The sequence below is a fragment of the Mustela nivalis genome (genome assembly GCF_964662115.1).
Source record: "Mustela nivalis genome assembly, chromosome: 5".
Lineage (NCBI taxonomy): Eukaryota > Metazoa > Chordata > Mammalia > Carnivora > Mustelidae > Mustela > Mustela nivalis.
In genome coordinates, this window is record NC_139024.1 from 156,859,000 (window position 1) to 156,871,258 (window position 12,259).

Genomic DNA, 12,259 nt, shown 5'->3' on the forward strand with positions numbered 1-12,259 from the left:
GAAATGCCAGTTCTTCGCGGGAACACGAAACCGAACTGGCCCGTTTTCACTCTAATAAGACAAACTCCGCGGTGGAGACCCGCCTGCGCACGCACCTGCGCGCCGCGAGTGGGCGGAACTCCGCCCCACTTCGCGCGCCGGAAGCAGGACACCATCGAGCCGCGGTCCTCCCGCAGGCCTAGAGCGGAGGCGACGGGGAGCTGGGGAGCTGGCCTTGGTGCAGGGTGAGGACGGCGGAGCGCGCTGGAGCGCCCGCGGCTGCCCCTGCGCGTGGGGGCTGGGTGTGCGGCGGCTGCGCGGCGACTGGGAAAGTGTGGCAGCCCCGGGCTGGGAAGCAGCTTGTTCCGTGGGTGCAGAGGAGCCTTCTGCGACAAGGGCCCGCAGGCCGGGCAGGGGGTGGGCGGGGGCCTGGGGCGTCCCGAAGCTGCGGATCGGCTCCCGGGCACAGCTTAAGCAGCACTCGTGTCGCCTTGGAACGCAGTTTTAAACACGGGCTGAGGGTGACCCTTAGAGGTAGTTGCTCGAGCAGAAACCTGAGCGACGTGAAAAGACCCGTGTGGCCTTTGGGGGCACGCACGTTCCGGCCGCGGGGAGCAGCGCGTTCTCGAGGAGTGTGCGGCGCGGAGCCCGGGACGGTAGACCCGGCGCGGGGGCGGGGCGGGGCGGGGCGGCGGGTGCGGAGCGGCGGGTGCGGGGCGGCGGGTGCGGAGCGGCGGGCGGCCGGTGGGCATTGTGTTGTGTACGTCACTGGGTCGTTTCTCGGGGCGAAGAATTCTCGGAGGATGTTAAGCAGCGGGAAAACATGTTCTGACGTGGGTTTTAGAGCATCTGTAGCTGGGACTCACGGTAAGGGTCGACCCGAGGGCCGCAAGAACGGAAGCAGGGGAGCCGTTACCGGCTCTTCCGTAGGGGATGAGGGCTCCTTGGGCTTGTAGTGCTGTAGACGTGGTTAGTCGCGGTCAGGTTGATGGTCGGCCTGGAAGGTGCGGCCGGCAGGCGCTGCTGTTGGATCAGATGTGGATCACGAGAGAGCGAGAGAAGGCAAAGTTGATTCCAAGGGTTTAAGAGCTCTGGGAGGAAAAGATCTGAGGTCGAGCTTTGGGATCTTGTGCAAGTTTTTAAACGCTCCATGTTTCAGTATCCCCTGTGCAGTGACGTTGGCACCTGTCTTTTTTTTTTTTTTTTAAGATTTTATTTATTTATTTGTCAAAGAGAGAGCGAGAGCGAGCACAGGCAGACAGAGAGGCAGGCAGAGTCAGAGGGAGAAGCAGGCTCCCTGCAGAGCAAGGAGCCTGATGTGGGACTCGATCCCAGGACGCTGGGATCATGACCTGAGCCAAAGGCAGCTGCTTAACCCACTGAGCCACCCAGGTGTCCCTCCTTTGACTTTTTTATTTCTATTAAGAACAGTAAGATTTAACACTTTAAATTTTAAGTCCATTTTTTGACCAAAATATATATATATATATCATTTGAGAGTTACCGTGTCCACATCCAGGACGGTGTAACAGTAAGCTGTATTTGGAGCCCAACCAGGTTTTATAGTGTTTTTAAAACCCAAGAGCCAATTTTCATGATTCATTTAGGTGTTTGTTTAATCTAGAACAATACCGCTTTTTATTTTTGTGAAATCAACTTTTGTAGGGGAGCTGCATTCAGGATTTATCTGAAAGTCTCCTTGTTATTAGATTCATGTGAAACATTTATTACAAATGCGTAAGCGAGAAGGCACAGGTTGGTTGGCTGTTGGTGTTTCTGGGCTTGAGCATTTGATTAAGTTTGTGGCTGCCAGATGTCTCCATTGTTTCTTTCGTCATTAATAAGCAATCATGTGGTGATTCTTTGAGACTGTGAGAATGTCCTTTTCCCCCACTCCTTTGCCCAGTGACTTCACCCATTTGTGGTCCTCTTTCTTTCTTTCTTTCTTTCTTTCTTTCTTTCTTTCTTTCTTTCTTTCTTTCTTTCTTTTTAAAAAAGATTTTATTTATTTGTTTGTTTGTCAGAGGGAGAGAGAGACAGCACAAGCAGGCAGAGCAGCCGGCAGAGGGAGAAGCAGGCTCCCCGCTGAGCAGGGAGCCTGATGCGGGACTCGATCCCAGGACTCTGGGATCATCTGGGATCCTGACCTGAGCCGAAGGCAGCGGCTTAACTGACTGAGCCACCCAGGCATCCCCCCATTTGTGGTTCTTGATTCAATCTGTTATTTTGTCAAGCTGCAAAATCATGATTTTTCAGATTTGTTATGCCTGCTCTGTCAGCTGGCAATCTTGTGTAGAACCGAGTTTTCTCATTTTGTATGTATATTCTGTTTCTGGAAGGGTTGTTTCCGAGAGAAAGGGATTAATACTAATCATTGGAATTGTGTGAGTACAGCAAAGGTGTATCACAGTTATTGTTACTGTTATCATTGCTGCTCCTGTGATTCTTTTCTTTTTTTAAGATTTATTTATTTATTTGAGGTGGGGTGCACAACAGGGATGGGGGCAGAGGGCGAAGGAGAGGCCGACCCCACTGAGCAGGGAGCCTGATGAGGGGCTTGATCCCGGGACCCTGGATCATGACCTGAGCCGAGGACAGATGCTGCACCAATTGAGCCACCTGTTTCTGTGATTCTTGTTTGTTTGCTTGCATGTTTGTTTTTAAGATTTTATTTATTTATTTGCCAGAAAGAGACACAGCGAGAGAGGGAATACAAGTAGGGGGAGCGGGAGTGGGAGAGGGAGAAGCAGGCTTCCTGCCAAGCAGCGAGCCTGATGCCGGGTTCTGTTCCAGGACTCCTGGTGCATGACCTGAGCGAAGGCAGACGCTTAATAGTGAGACACCCAGGCGCCCCTGTGATTCTTGTTTTCTCACATTGGCAGGAGGAGACAGTGAATAGGAAGCTCTCTGGGGCAGAGCGGAAGCAGGCTGACGCTGGGGAAGCAGGCTGCCGCTGGGGATGGCGATGGCACTGGTGAACGCTCATTCCCCAGCTCCTCTGAACCTGAAGAAGGAGGGGCCGCGGACAGGGAAGGAGGATTGCTGCTCTACTTGGGAACAGGGGTTCAGGCTACAGGGAAAGAGCTCAGGCCTCGGACAAGAGCCACTGTGCAAACAGTTCAGGCAGTTGCGGTACGAGGAGACCACAGGGCCGCGCGAGGCGCTGAGCCGGCTGCGGGAGCTCTGCCGACGCTGGCTGCGGCCCGAGACACGCAGCAAGGAGCAGATCGTGGAGCTGCTGGTGCTGGAGCAGTTCCTGACCATCCTGCCCGCGGCGCTGCAGGCCCGGGTGCGGGAGCACCGCCCAGAGAGCGGGGACGAGATGGTGGTCATGCTGGAACACCTGCAGCCGGAGCTTGGGAAGGCAGGACAGCATGCGGTAAGGAGCGGATGGGCTCTTTTGCAGAGAAGCAGGACCTGAGACCTTGGGCCAGAGCAGGGGGCGTGAGTTCAGTAGCAGGAGAGCTGCTGAGCTGTGGTTCCATTTCTTTCCAGTTTGGCGGCTCGTAGGGAAGGTCAGCCTCTCCCGCTGTCTGCTGCGAGGAACTGAACATGCTGATGCCCCCTCCGGTTCCTCTTCGCTCCTTTCTCACAGGGAAGTGTTTCTGAAAGTTTCCTCCCAAGCCCTCAGGTCCCTAACTGTCCCTACATAACTGTCCCTAGGGCCCAGACCAGGCAAAGAAGCAGAAGGTGCTTGCAGAGGAGGCGGCCCCTGTGGCAGCGGTGCGGGAGCCGCAGGTCCAGGCTGAGCAGGACGTTCCGGGGCCCGAAGAAGAGGAGGGTAAGGAACAGCGGCGTCCGCCCTCCTGTGACAGGCGCGCTCAGCGTCCCCTGCCGAGGCCCGGCTTTTGTGTTTGTCTTGAGTTGGGCTTATTGAGGCCTAATCTACACTCGGCAGAGTTCACTCTGTGAGTGTTCTGGTCAGTGAGTTTTCACAAACATGACAAAACTCAGTTGTCTAATCACCACAGTCCAGATCTGGAAGATTCCCATCAGCCCAGACGCTCCCCTCCACCGTCCTTTCCTTGGCGCTTCTGTTCAGCTGAAACCAAAAGCTTCTCCCATACTGTCCTTCATCTCCTCCTCCTTCCTTTTACAATGGGGGTGACCAGACAAGGGTTGCTAGTGTCTCACCCGAGGCAGAGAACCCCAGCCAGGTGCACCAGTCCTCATTTTTTCTTGTCTCCTTCAAGTTACTGTAGTGTTATTACTGTCTTTTGTTTCTAAATGTCACCTAGATTTGTTTCTTCCTGTATGGTATTTTCATTGTTGCTTAAATCCCTCTTTCTTGTTTCTGTCCCTTACATTTTTTTTTAAGATTTTTATCTATTTGAGAGAGAAAGCACCAGAGCATGAGCTGGGTGTGGAGCAGAGGAAGCAGGCTCCCTGCTGAGCAGAGAGCCCGCTGCGGGGCTCGATCCCAGGACCTGAGATCATGACCTGAGCTGAAGGCAGACGCTTCACTGACTGAGCCCCCCAGGCACCCCATGACGGGCGTGTATTTTAAGTACGACAAGGAAATGTGGTCATAGTAGATCCTTGACACTGTCCCTTGCCCTCTGGGTCTGTTGAAAATGCTGTTTTACATTCAAAGTTCAGGTCATTTTCGGGTTTCAGAGCCGCCCCCTCCTTTTAGTTGTATATGTTCTTGGATCATCGCTGGAGAAGGCTCTCTCTTCCTTTAAGCCCTCCCACCCCTGTGGCCACTGCAGGAAGATGTGCACAAGGTGCCCCGTGCAGGACTCACGGTCTCTGGCCTCGCCTGGCGAGTCCCCCACGGTTCGCTTTGGCTCTCCTGTGCTCTCCCTTTGCGGTTGGTCTGCTGCCTTCACGGGGCTCACACTCTTGAACTCGCACTAGCTTGGCATGGGTGCTGCTGAGGACCTCTTCTCACTCCAGCTTTCCGTCCTCATTCAGGCTCCTGGCCTCGGAAGGCCTTCTACTCCCCCACCTGTGCCTGTGTGTCTGCACTTTGGCTTTATTCGTCAGATGTTGCTTGTGGTCTTCCACGTACCAGACATGTGAGCCGTTACAGCATCGAGACTCCCGGTGTCCGTCGAGCCCCACAGGAAGGCAGCTACTGCTGTCCAAAGAGATCAGGAAAGTCCAAGACCTCTTTGTGAACTTAAGTTAGCTTCGAGGTCTTGTAGTCCAGTGGTTTTGATCTATCGGTGAGGATGCTGAGCTCAGAGGGTTCAGATGACACAGCTAATCAGTGATGAAATGGGCTCTGTGTCTGCATTTCTTCATTTCCAGCACCTTCTTACTGGCCCGAGGGCCTTCAGTTGACCTCCGGCTGACAAACCATTTTCTTTCTTTCTTTTTTTTTTTTTTTTTTTTCAGATTTTATTTGTTTATTTGACAGAGAAAGAGAGATCACAAGTAGGCAGAGAGGCAGGCAGAGAGAGAGAGGAGGAAGCAGGCTCCCCACTGAACAGAGAGCCTGATGCAGGTCTCGATCCCAGGACCCTGAGATCATGACCTGAGCCAAAGGCAGAAGCTTAACCCACTGAGCCACCCAGGTGCCCCAAAAGCGTTTTCAAGAATGTACAGCCATTGGGGCGTCTGGTTGGCTCAGTGGGTTAAGCCTCTGACTTCGGCTCGGGTCATGATCTCAGGGTCCTGGGATTGAGTCCTGCTTCCCCCTCTCTCTGCCTGCCTCTCTGCCTACTGGTGATCTCTCTGTCGGGTAAATAATAAATAAAATCTTAAAAAAAAAGAATGCACAGCCATGTCCTTTGAGACTATTGGCTTGCTTGCTAACTTTGTGTGCTGTGTGTATGTCATATGATCAAGTTCAAACCATTTAAGATAAGCCGCCTCCTCCTAAGGTCGCCATCCCCGCCCCCCCAGCAACCACTGCTCACAGTTTCTTGTGGGCCACTGTGTGTCTGTTCTGTGCTTCCGCGGCATTTCCACTTGGCACACTGGCTTGATTTAAATTTATTCCTCCTGAATGCAGATTCCCTTCCTTAAGCATCAAAAAACAAGTAATTGGTGGTATATATTTCATGTTTCAGGTGACGGGACAAAGACTGAGAATGGGAAGGTGGTTGTACAGACAGATTCTCATGGAGGAGCGGAATCATCTGGGAAAGTGTCTGAACCTGTAGAACCTGGTCCTAAGGACCCTAACTTGGAACAGCAGCAGGTCAGGCCCACGGAGAAGACTGAGTGTAAATGCTCAGAATGTGGGGAGGGCTTCACCCAGAGCTCAGACCTGATTGGACACGAAGGGACACACGCAGAAGGAAAGCTCTGTGGCTCTGAGGCTTGTCAGAGTCCCAGGCCTGTGGCACATCAGAAAGTCTGCTCAAGAGAGAAGGGTCATCAGTGTCACGAGTGTGGGAAAGCCTTTCAGAGAAGTTCACATCTTGTCAGACACCAGAAAATCCATCTTGGCGAGAAGCCTTATCGGTGCAAAGAGTGTGGAAAGGTCTTCAGCCAGAATGCAGGCCTTTTGGAACACCTCAGGATCCATACTGGAGAGAAACCTTACCTGTGCATCCACTGTGGGAAGAACTTCAGGCGCAGCTCCCACCTCAACCGACACCAGAGAATTCACAGCCAGGAGGAGCCCTGTGAGTGCAAGGAGTGTGGGAAGACCTTCAGTCAGGCCCTTTTCCTCACGCACCACCAGAGAATCCACAGCCACTCCAAAAGCCATCGCTGTAATGAGTGCGGGAAAGCCTTCAGTTTGACCTCAGACCTCATCCGCCATCACAGGATTCACACCGGAGAAAAGCCTTTTAAGTGTGCCATATGCCAGAAAGCCTTCCGACTGAACTCCCACCTGGCCCAGCACGTGAGAATCCACAATGAAGAAAAGCCCTATGAGTGTAGTGAGTGTGGCGAAGCCTTCAGGCAGAGGTCGGGGCTTTTTCAGCATCAGAGATATCACCACAAACACAGTCCGCCTTGATGGGGCATCCTGTCTGCAGGAACATCAGGGACAGTACGTTGACAAGCAAGAGGCACTTTAGGAAGAGTCACTCCAGCCGGTTCGAGCCTCTGAGAACTCCAGGGGCCAAGCCAGAGGCTCTGCCCCTTCACATGTGCTCAGGTGCCGAGCACAATTATTTGACCTTTGATGCGACTATGGGAACAAGCGGAACAGCATTCTTCACTGCAGGACTTCTCTGAGCTTTTAACTTGGTAAATGTATGATTGCACACCTCCAAGTAGTAGAGACCCTCATGATGGGTGAGGACTTTGAAGTCAGCAGTGAGTCAGCCAAGTACCTATGGATTTATAGGCTTGAATGGAGCCAGAGCAGGTCGATACGTTTGCATCTGCTACAGCAACAGCTATAAAGTAAAACTAAAGATGTTTGGAAAATCCCACTCTCAAAGGGATCTTAAAGTGCAAGTTAAGGTTGGCATTTCCCCCCACTGGCTTTACTAACCACCCCTGCGGGCATCCCCCTCCTTCCCCCACCTCAGTCAGCGGAAGCATTTTAGAAAGCAAAGAAAATTTAGTTCGACCACTTCTTACCCCATTCTTGTCACAATACTTCACTGATTCGAGTTAGAAATCAAGATTTTATTTAAAGTATGGAAGAGACTTCATAAGTCATTTCAACGAGTAGTGCTGAGTTAAATCAGGCAGCAGCTGTCTTGCTCGGTAACTCCAATGCCAGGTTAGTGGCTCCTGCACAGACACTGTTTAATAGGTGGAGAAAGAGATTAGACATTTTTCCTTAAAGACTGATAGTGCAACTTTATTTTATTTTTTTAAAGATTTTATTTATTTATTTGAGAGAGAGCATGAGTAGGGGGGAGGGCGAAGGGAAAGGGGGAAGCAGACTCTCTGCTGAGCACAGAGCCCAACACTGGGCTTGATCCTAGGACCCTGCGATCATGACCTGAACCAAAAATCAAGAGTCAGATGCTTAACCGACTGAGTCACCCAGATGCCCCTGATAATATGATTTTTAAAGGTTCTTGTTCTGGAATTCTTTGGAAGTCAAATAAAGTCAGCTCGGAGGAGATCATGATTTTATACTGTGAATACCAAAATGTCATGGTAATGATGGCGAACATTGAGCTTAGGGGAGTCCGCCCTTGAACTGTCATTGCTTGCTGATTGTCAGTAACTGTATAGGGTATTGTGTCTGGAAAAAGTGTCTCAGTCTTCTGCGGGAATGAACCCTCAGGTATTGCTGAGGTTTTGGTTCAGCTACATATAGTTTAGAAACATGCAAGGAGTGACTTCACAATAGCTTGTTTTTATCTCAGAAAAATCCGGTGACAAGCAGTCCAGGACTGATAAAGTGGTTCCATGACACCACTAGGGACCCTGCCTCTGCTTTTCTGTTAACCTCCTAGTGCATACCACCAGTCCTGAAGTTGTCACATGATCCTTGGTGGCTGCTGAAGCTCCAGCCATCACATGCAAAATGCAGACAGAGACAGAAGGAAAAAAATTCCTCGCAGTTCAGCCAGCTCTCCATGCACAGCCTCCCAGAAGTCAGTTCAGCACACTAAAACTTGGGAAAGGGAGTCTGGAGAGTGTCTTGTGGTTTGCGGTGTGCCCAGCCAGAAACTAAGCTTCTATCACTAAGAAGAAGGGGAAACATGAAGGCTGGAACAGGCACTTTGCCTTCTTGACCCACTTCCCAACTGCATCTGGCTGTGTGCAGTCTGACCGGCTGCCACCGTTAATGCCGTTTCCTGGAGGAGGACCAAATAGGTGGGAGAAGCAGGGCAACTTTTTGAGGCAATTTTGAAGAATCCATGGAAACAGTAATGTTCGATTCCTTAGGAAGTCGTAAAGCTGTCTTTCATTCTGCCTTGATGGGTAAAGTTAAGTGGATATCAGGGATTTTCTCCCCCAAGTGTTTTGACAGCTGTGCTGAGGTCGGTACCTAAGCCCTCAGCTCTGTATCATAGTTAAAATCTGTTTGATTCTTTTCCTTTTAAGAAGGGAACAAAGAATAAAGAACAAAGAATGTCTTTATTATTCTCATGAAAAAGCAATGACAGTGACAAGAGTTAAAGTATGAGAGTGATGCACTCTTTTTTTTTTTTAAGATTTTATTTACTTATTTGAGAGTCAGAGGGAGAGTGTAAGAGGGGAGAAGGTTAGAGGGAGAAGCAGACTTCCCTTGGAGCAGGGAGCCCAGTGTGGGACTTGATCCTGGGACTCCGGGATCATGACCTGAGCCGAAGGCAGTTGCTTAACCAACTGAACCATCCAGGCTCCCGAGAGTGATATATTCTTAAATATCTGAAAAATTTAGCTTTCTTTATGATGATTCTGAGGTACATGCATTATAAGTGTTCTAAATTCATGGACACCTTAACCAACCTAATCCCTCACACAGTCCCAAAGTCAGTGGTGTTCTCATCAGTACCCTGGGGGCATACCCATAGCCACTTGAACATAAATGTTGGAAACAGGTATATTTTATTTTTAAATTTTTTTTGAATGTGAGCATGGGGACGGAGAGGGGAAGGAGGAGTGGGGACAAGAGATTCTCAAGCAGGCTCCATACTCAGGACCCGAAGATCATGAGCTGAGCTGAAATCAAGAGCAGGTGCCCCTGGATACAGGTATATTTTAATAACATGCTTTTCTTCTCTATTCTTGAAGGTTATAGGAATATTGAGGAAAGGGCAAAATGTTATAGCAGATCTTGATGAAGGTTTTGCTTGTGATGCAACCCATGTTAGATGCTCTAGAAGGAAAGCCGAAAGTCTGTTGAGAGGGCAGCAACCCGGGAGGGATGAGCTGTGTCACAAGGTATCCTACTGATCAGCTTTTCTGTTGGGATAATATCCTGTAATGTTCAGAAAAGATGGTCCTTGTGTGTCTTCATTTCCTGCTCACTTTCTGCTTAAAAAACATAAAGTTATTAGTAAGCGTGCCATTATAATATAGTATGGAAAAACAGGAAAATAAAGCACCCTAAATTTTCACCTGTCAGAAATATTCATTGTTTAATGCGTGTGCACACACACACACACACACCCACACACACAATCTCTCTCTCAAATGGTGATTAGTAAGTACTGATAATTTTTAATATAATTGTCCATGGTTTTTTTTTTAAGATTTTATTTATTTATTTGACAGACAGAGATCACAAGTAGGCAGAGAGGCAGGCAGAGAGAGAGGGAAGCAGGCTCCCTGCAGAGCAGAGAGACCAATGCGGGGCTCGATCCCAGGACCCTGAGATCATGACCTGAGCCGAAGGCAGCGGCTTAACCCACTGAGCCACCCAGGCGCCCCTAATTGTCCATGTTTTATCTTCATAAATTCTTAATAAATTAACTCTTACTTGTTTATGATAGAAATTCATATATTTTGTAAAAATCTTGAAAAATGTAAAAAAAGCAAATCATTCTGCTTCGTGGTCCAGATAGAATCCTTTAATAATGTATTTTGAGATACTGATCTTTTTTATGCAAAGAAACACTTTCCTTTTCTGCTGGATTTCATGAACAGTTTTGACTTGTAAAGAGAAGGACAGTCCCTTTGCCTACCTGCTCAGTCCATTCTAGACCAGTTCTGCCATGATCTGGGTGGGCAATGGCCATGTGACCCTTCTCTGACCACTGAGGATTGGACTCGGGTGAAGAACCCCTAAGCCGAGCTTGGTCATTCAGATACTCCTAAAGGTTGATACGGGGTCACAGACTCTGGTCGGACTCTGTTAAACATTTGAACAAGAAACTGATCTAGAGCTGGAACCATTTTTGTGGTCACATAAAAATCAAATGGTAACAAAGCAGCCCAGTGAGAAGTAATGAAGGCAGCGAGTCCTGAAGCTGGAACCCATGAAGGCCCAGAGACACTCAGGAGCAGCGACTCGGCCCTCATCTCCCGAGGTCGGCCACACTCCCAGCTGGTCCCGGGAGTCCAAGGAATACCCTTGTTTGCTTCTGCTAAAAAGATTTCTTTTAAGTCCATTTGATTGGTTTCTGAACCTTGCTAACAATTAAAAAAAAAAAGTTCCTGATCAAGACACTCAGATAACTAAAAGTTTTCATGGAAGATCATTTAATTTTAAAAATTTTTTAAAGATTTTATTGATCAGAGTGAGCGCGGAATAGAGTACAAGCAGCGGGAGGGGGAGAAGCAGATGGCCAGCTGGGCAGGGAGCAGATGCAGAACTCGATCTCAGGACCCTGAGATGACCTGGGCCGAAGACAGCTGCTTAACTGACTGAGCCACCCAGGCGTCCCAAAGATGATTCTATGGTATATTTTCCCATTGTTAGTCATTTATAGTTCGTCACCACAAACATTCCAGTGAACATCCTCGGACATAAGAGCTTTGCTCACTTTGTAGAACTCTTTTCCTTCACTCATTTCCTAAAACTAGAATGAATGGGACTATGGGGTAGGCACATTTTCTAAGGCTTTGGGTTCATTTGCCAAATTGCCCTCCAGAAAGGTTATACTAATCCGTGCCTTCTGTTAGCAGTCTGTGAAGATGCCCATTTTTCCATACCCATATCAAACATGGAAATTATTCTTTTGCAAATTTGACAATCTGGTGTGTATGAAATGAGTCCTTTTTTTTTTTTAAGATTTTATTTATTTATTTGACAGAGAGAAATCACAAGTAGACGGAGAGGCAGGCAGAGAGAGAGAGAGAGAAGGAAGCAGGCTCCCTGCTGAGCAGAGAGCCCGATTCGGGACTCAATCCCAGGACCCTGAGATCATGACCTGAGCCGAAGGCAGCGGCTTAACCCACTGAGCCACCCAGGCGCCCCGAGATGAGTCCTTTTTTAAAGCAGTTTTAAAATAATACTTCTGGGGTCCCTAGGTGGCTCAGTAGGTTAAGTGTCCGCCTTTGGCTCAGGTCATGCTCCCAGGGTCCTGGGATTGAGCTCCATGTCTGGTGCTCTGCTGAGCAGGGAGTCTGTCCCTCTCCTTCTGCTCCCTTCTCTGCTCCTGCTCTCTTTCTCTCTCTCTCAAATAAGTGGGATCTTGAACAAATAAGTAAAAGAATACTTTTGCTATCAAAGTTGAACATCTACTTGCATGTGAATTGGTCATTTATAATTCTAATTTTGTGAACAGCCATGCTCACATTTTTCTGGATTTTTTCAATTAGATTTTTTTTTTACTTTTAAACAGCAGTACCCTTAAAAATTAATAAGGGAGCTGTATGTAAAATTTTAAATGCACATGCTCTTTGACAGATCAATTCCAGTATGTAGTATTTAAGCTGGAATTATTAAAATACATGAAGATATTAAATGTTCTCTGCAGCGTTACTTTATGCACATTTACACAGACACATAAGTACACACGTACTATACAACAAT

At 48.7% G+C, this 12,259-nt stretch overlaps 1 protein-coding gene across 3 annotated transcripts; it reads left to right on the forward strand.

Moving 5' to 3' along the window:
• The first annotated feature begins 120 nt into the window (after positions 1 to 120).
• Positions 121 to 9,910, forward strand: ZSCAN26 (zinc finger and SCAN domain containing 26). Of its 3 annotated transcripts, none has more exons than XM_082731592.1 (4): positions 121 to 224; positions 2,862 to 3,358; positions 3,643 to 3,760; positions 6,000 to 9,910. In XM_082731592.1, the coding sequence occupies exons 2-4, from the start codon at positions 2,939 to 2,941 to the stop codon at positions 6,899 to 6,901; spliced, it is 1,440 nt and encodes a 479-aa protein (XP_082587718.1). In that variant the 5' UTR covers positions 121 to 224; positions 2,862 to 2,938; the 3' UTR covers positions 6,902 to 9,910. The 3 variants fall into 3 exon arrangements, with proteins under 3 accessions (XP_082587718.1, XP_082587719.1, XP_082587720.1); XM_082731593.1 differs by having other exon boundaries at positions 208 to 635; XM_082731594.1 differs by having other exon boundaries at positions 223 to 739.
• Positions 9,911 to 12,259: the final 2,349 nt, after the last annotated feature.

What these genes read in the sequence shown, in the direction of transcription:
- ZSCAN26 (XM_082731592.1), top strand. Translation starts at nt 2,939, where the DNA reads ATGGCGATGGCACTGGTGAACGCTCATTCCCCAGCTCCTCTGAACCTG. An exon ending in GGAAGGCAGGACAGCATGCG is followed by an intron (nt 3,359 to 3,642) that starts GTAAGGAGCGGA and finishes AACTGTCCCTAG; the next exon opens with GGCCCAGACCAGGCAAAGAA. An exon ending in GGGGCCCGAAGAAGAGGAGG is followed by an intron (nt 3,761 to 5,999) that starts GTAAGGAACAGC and finishes TTCATGTTTCAG; the next exon opens with GTGACGGGACAAAGACTGAG.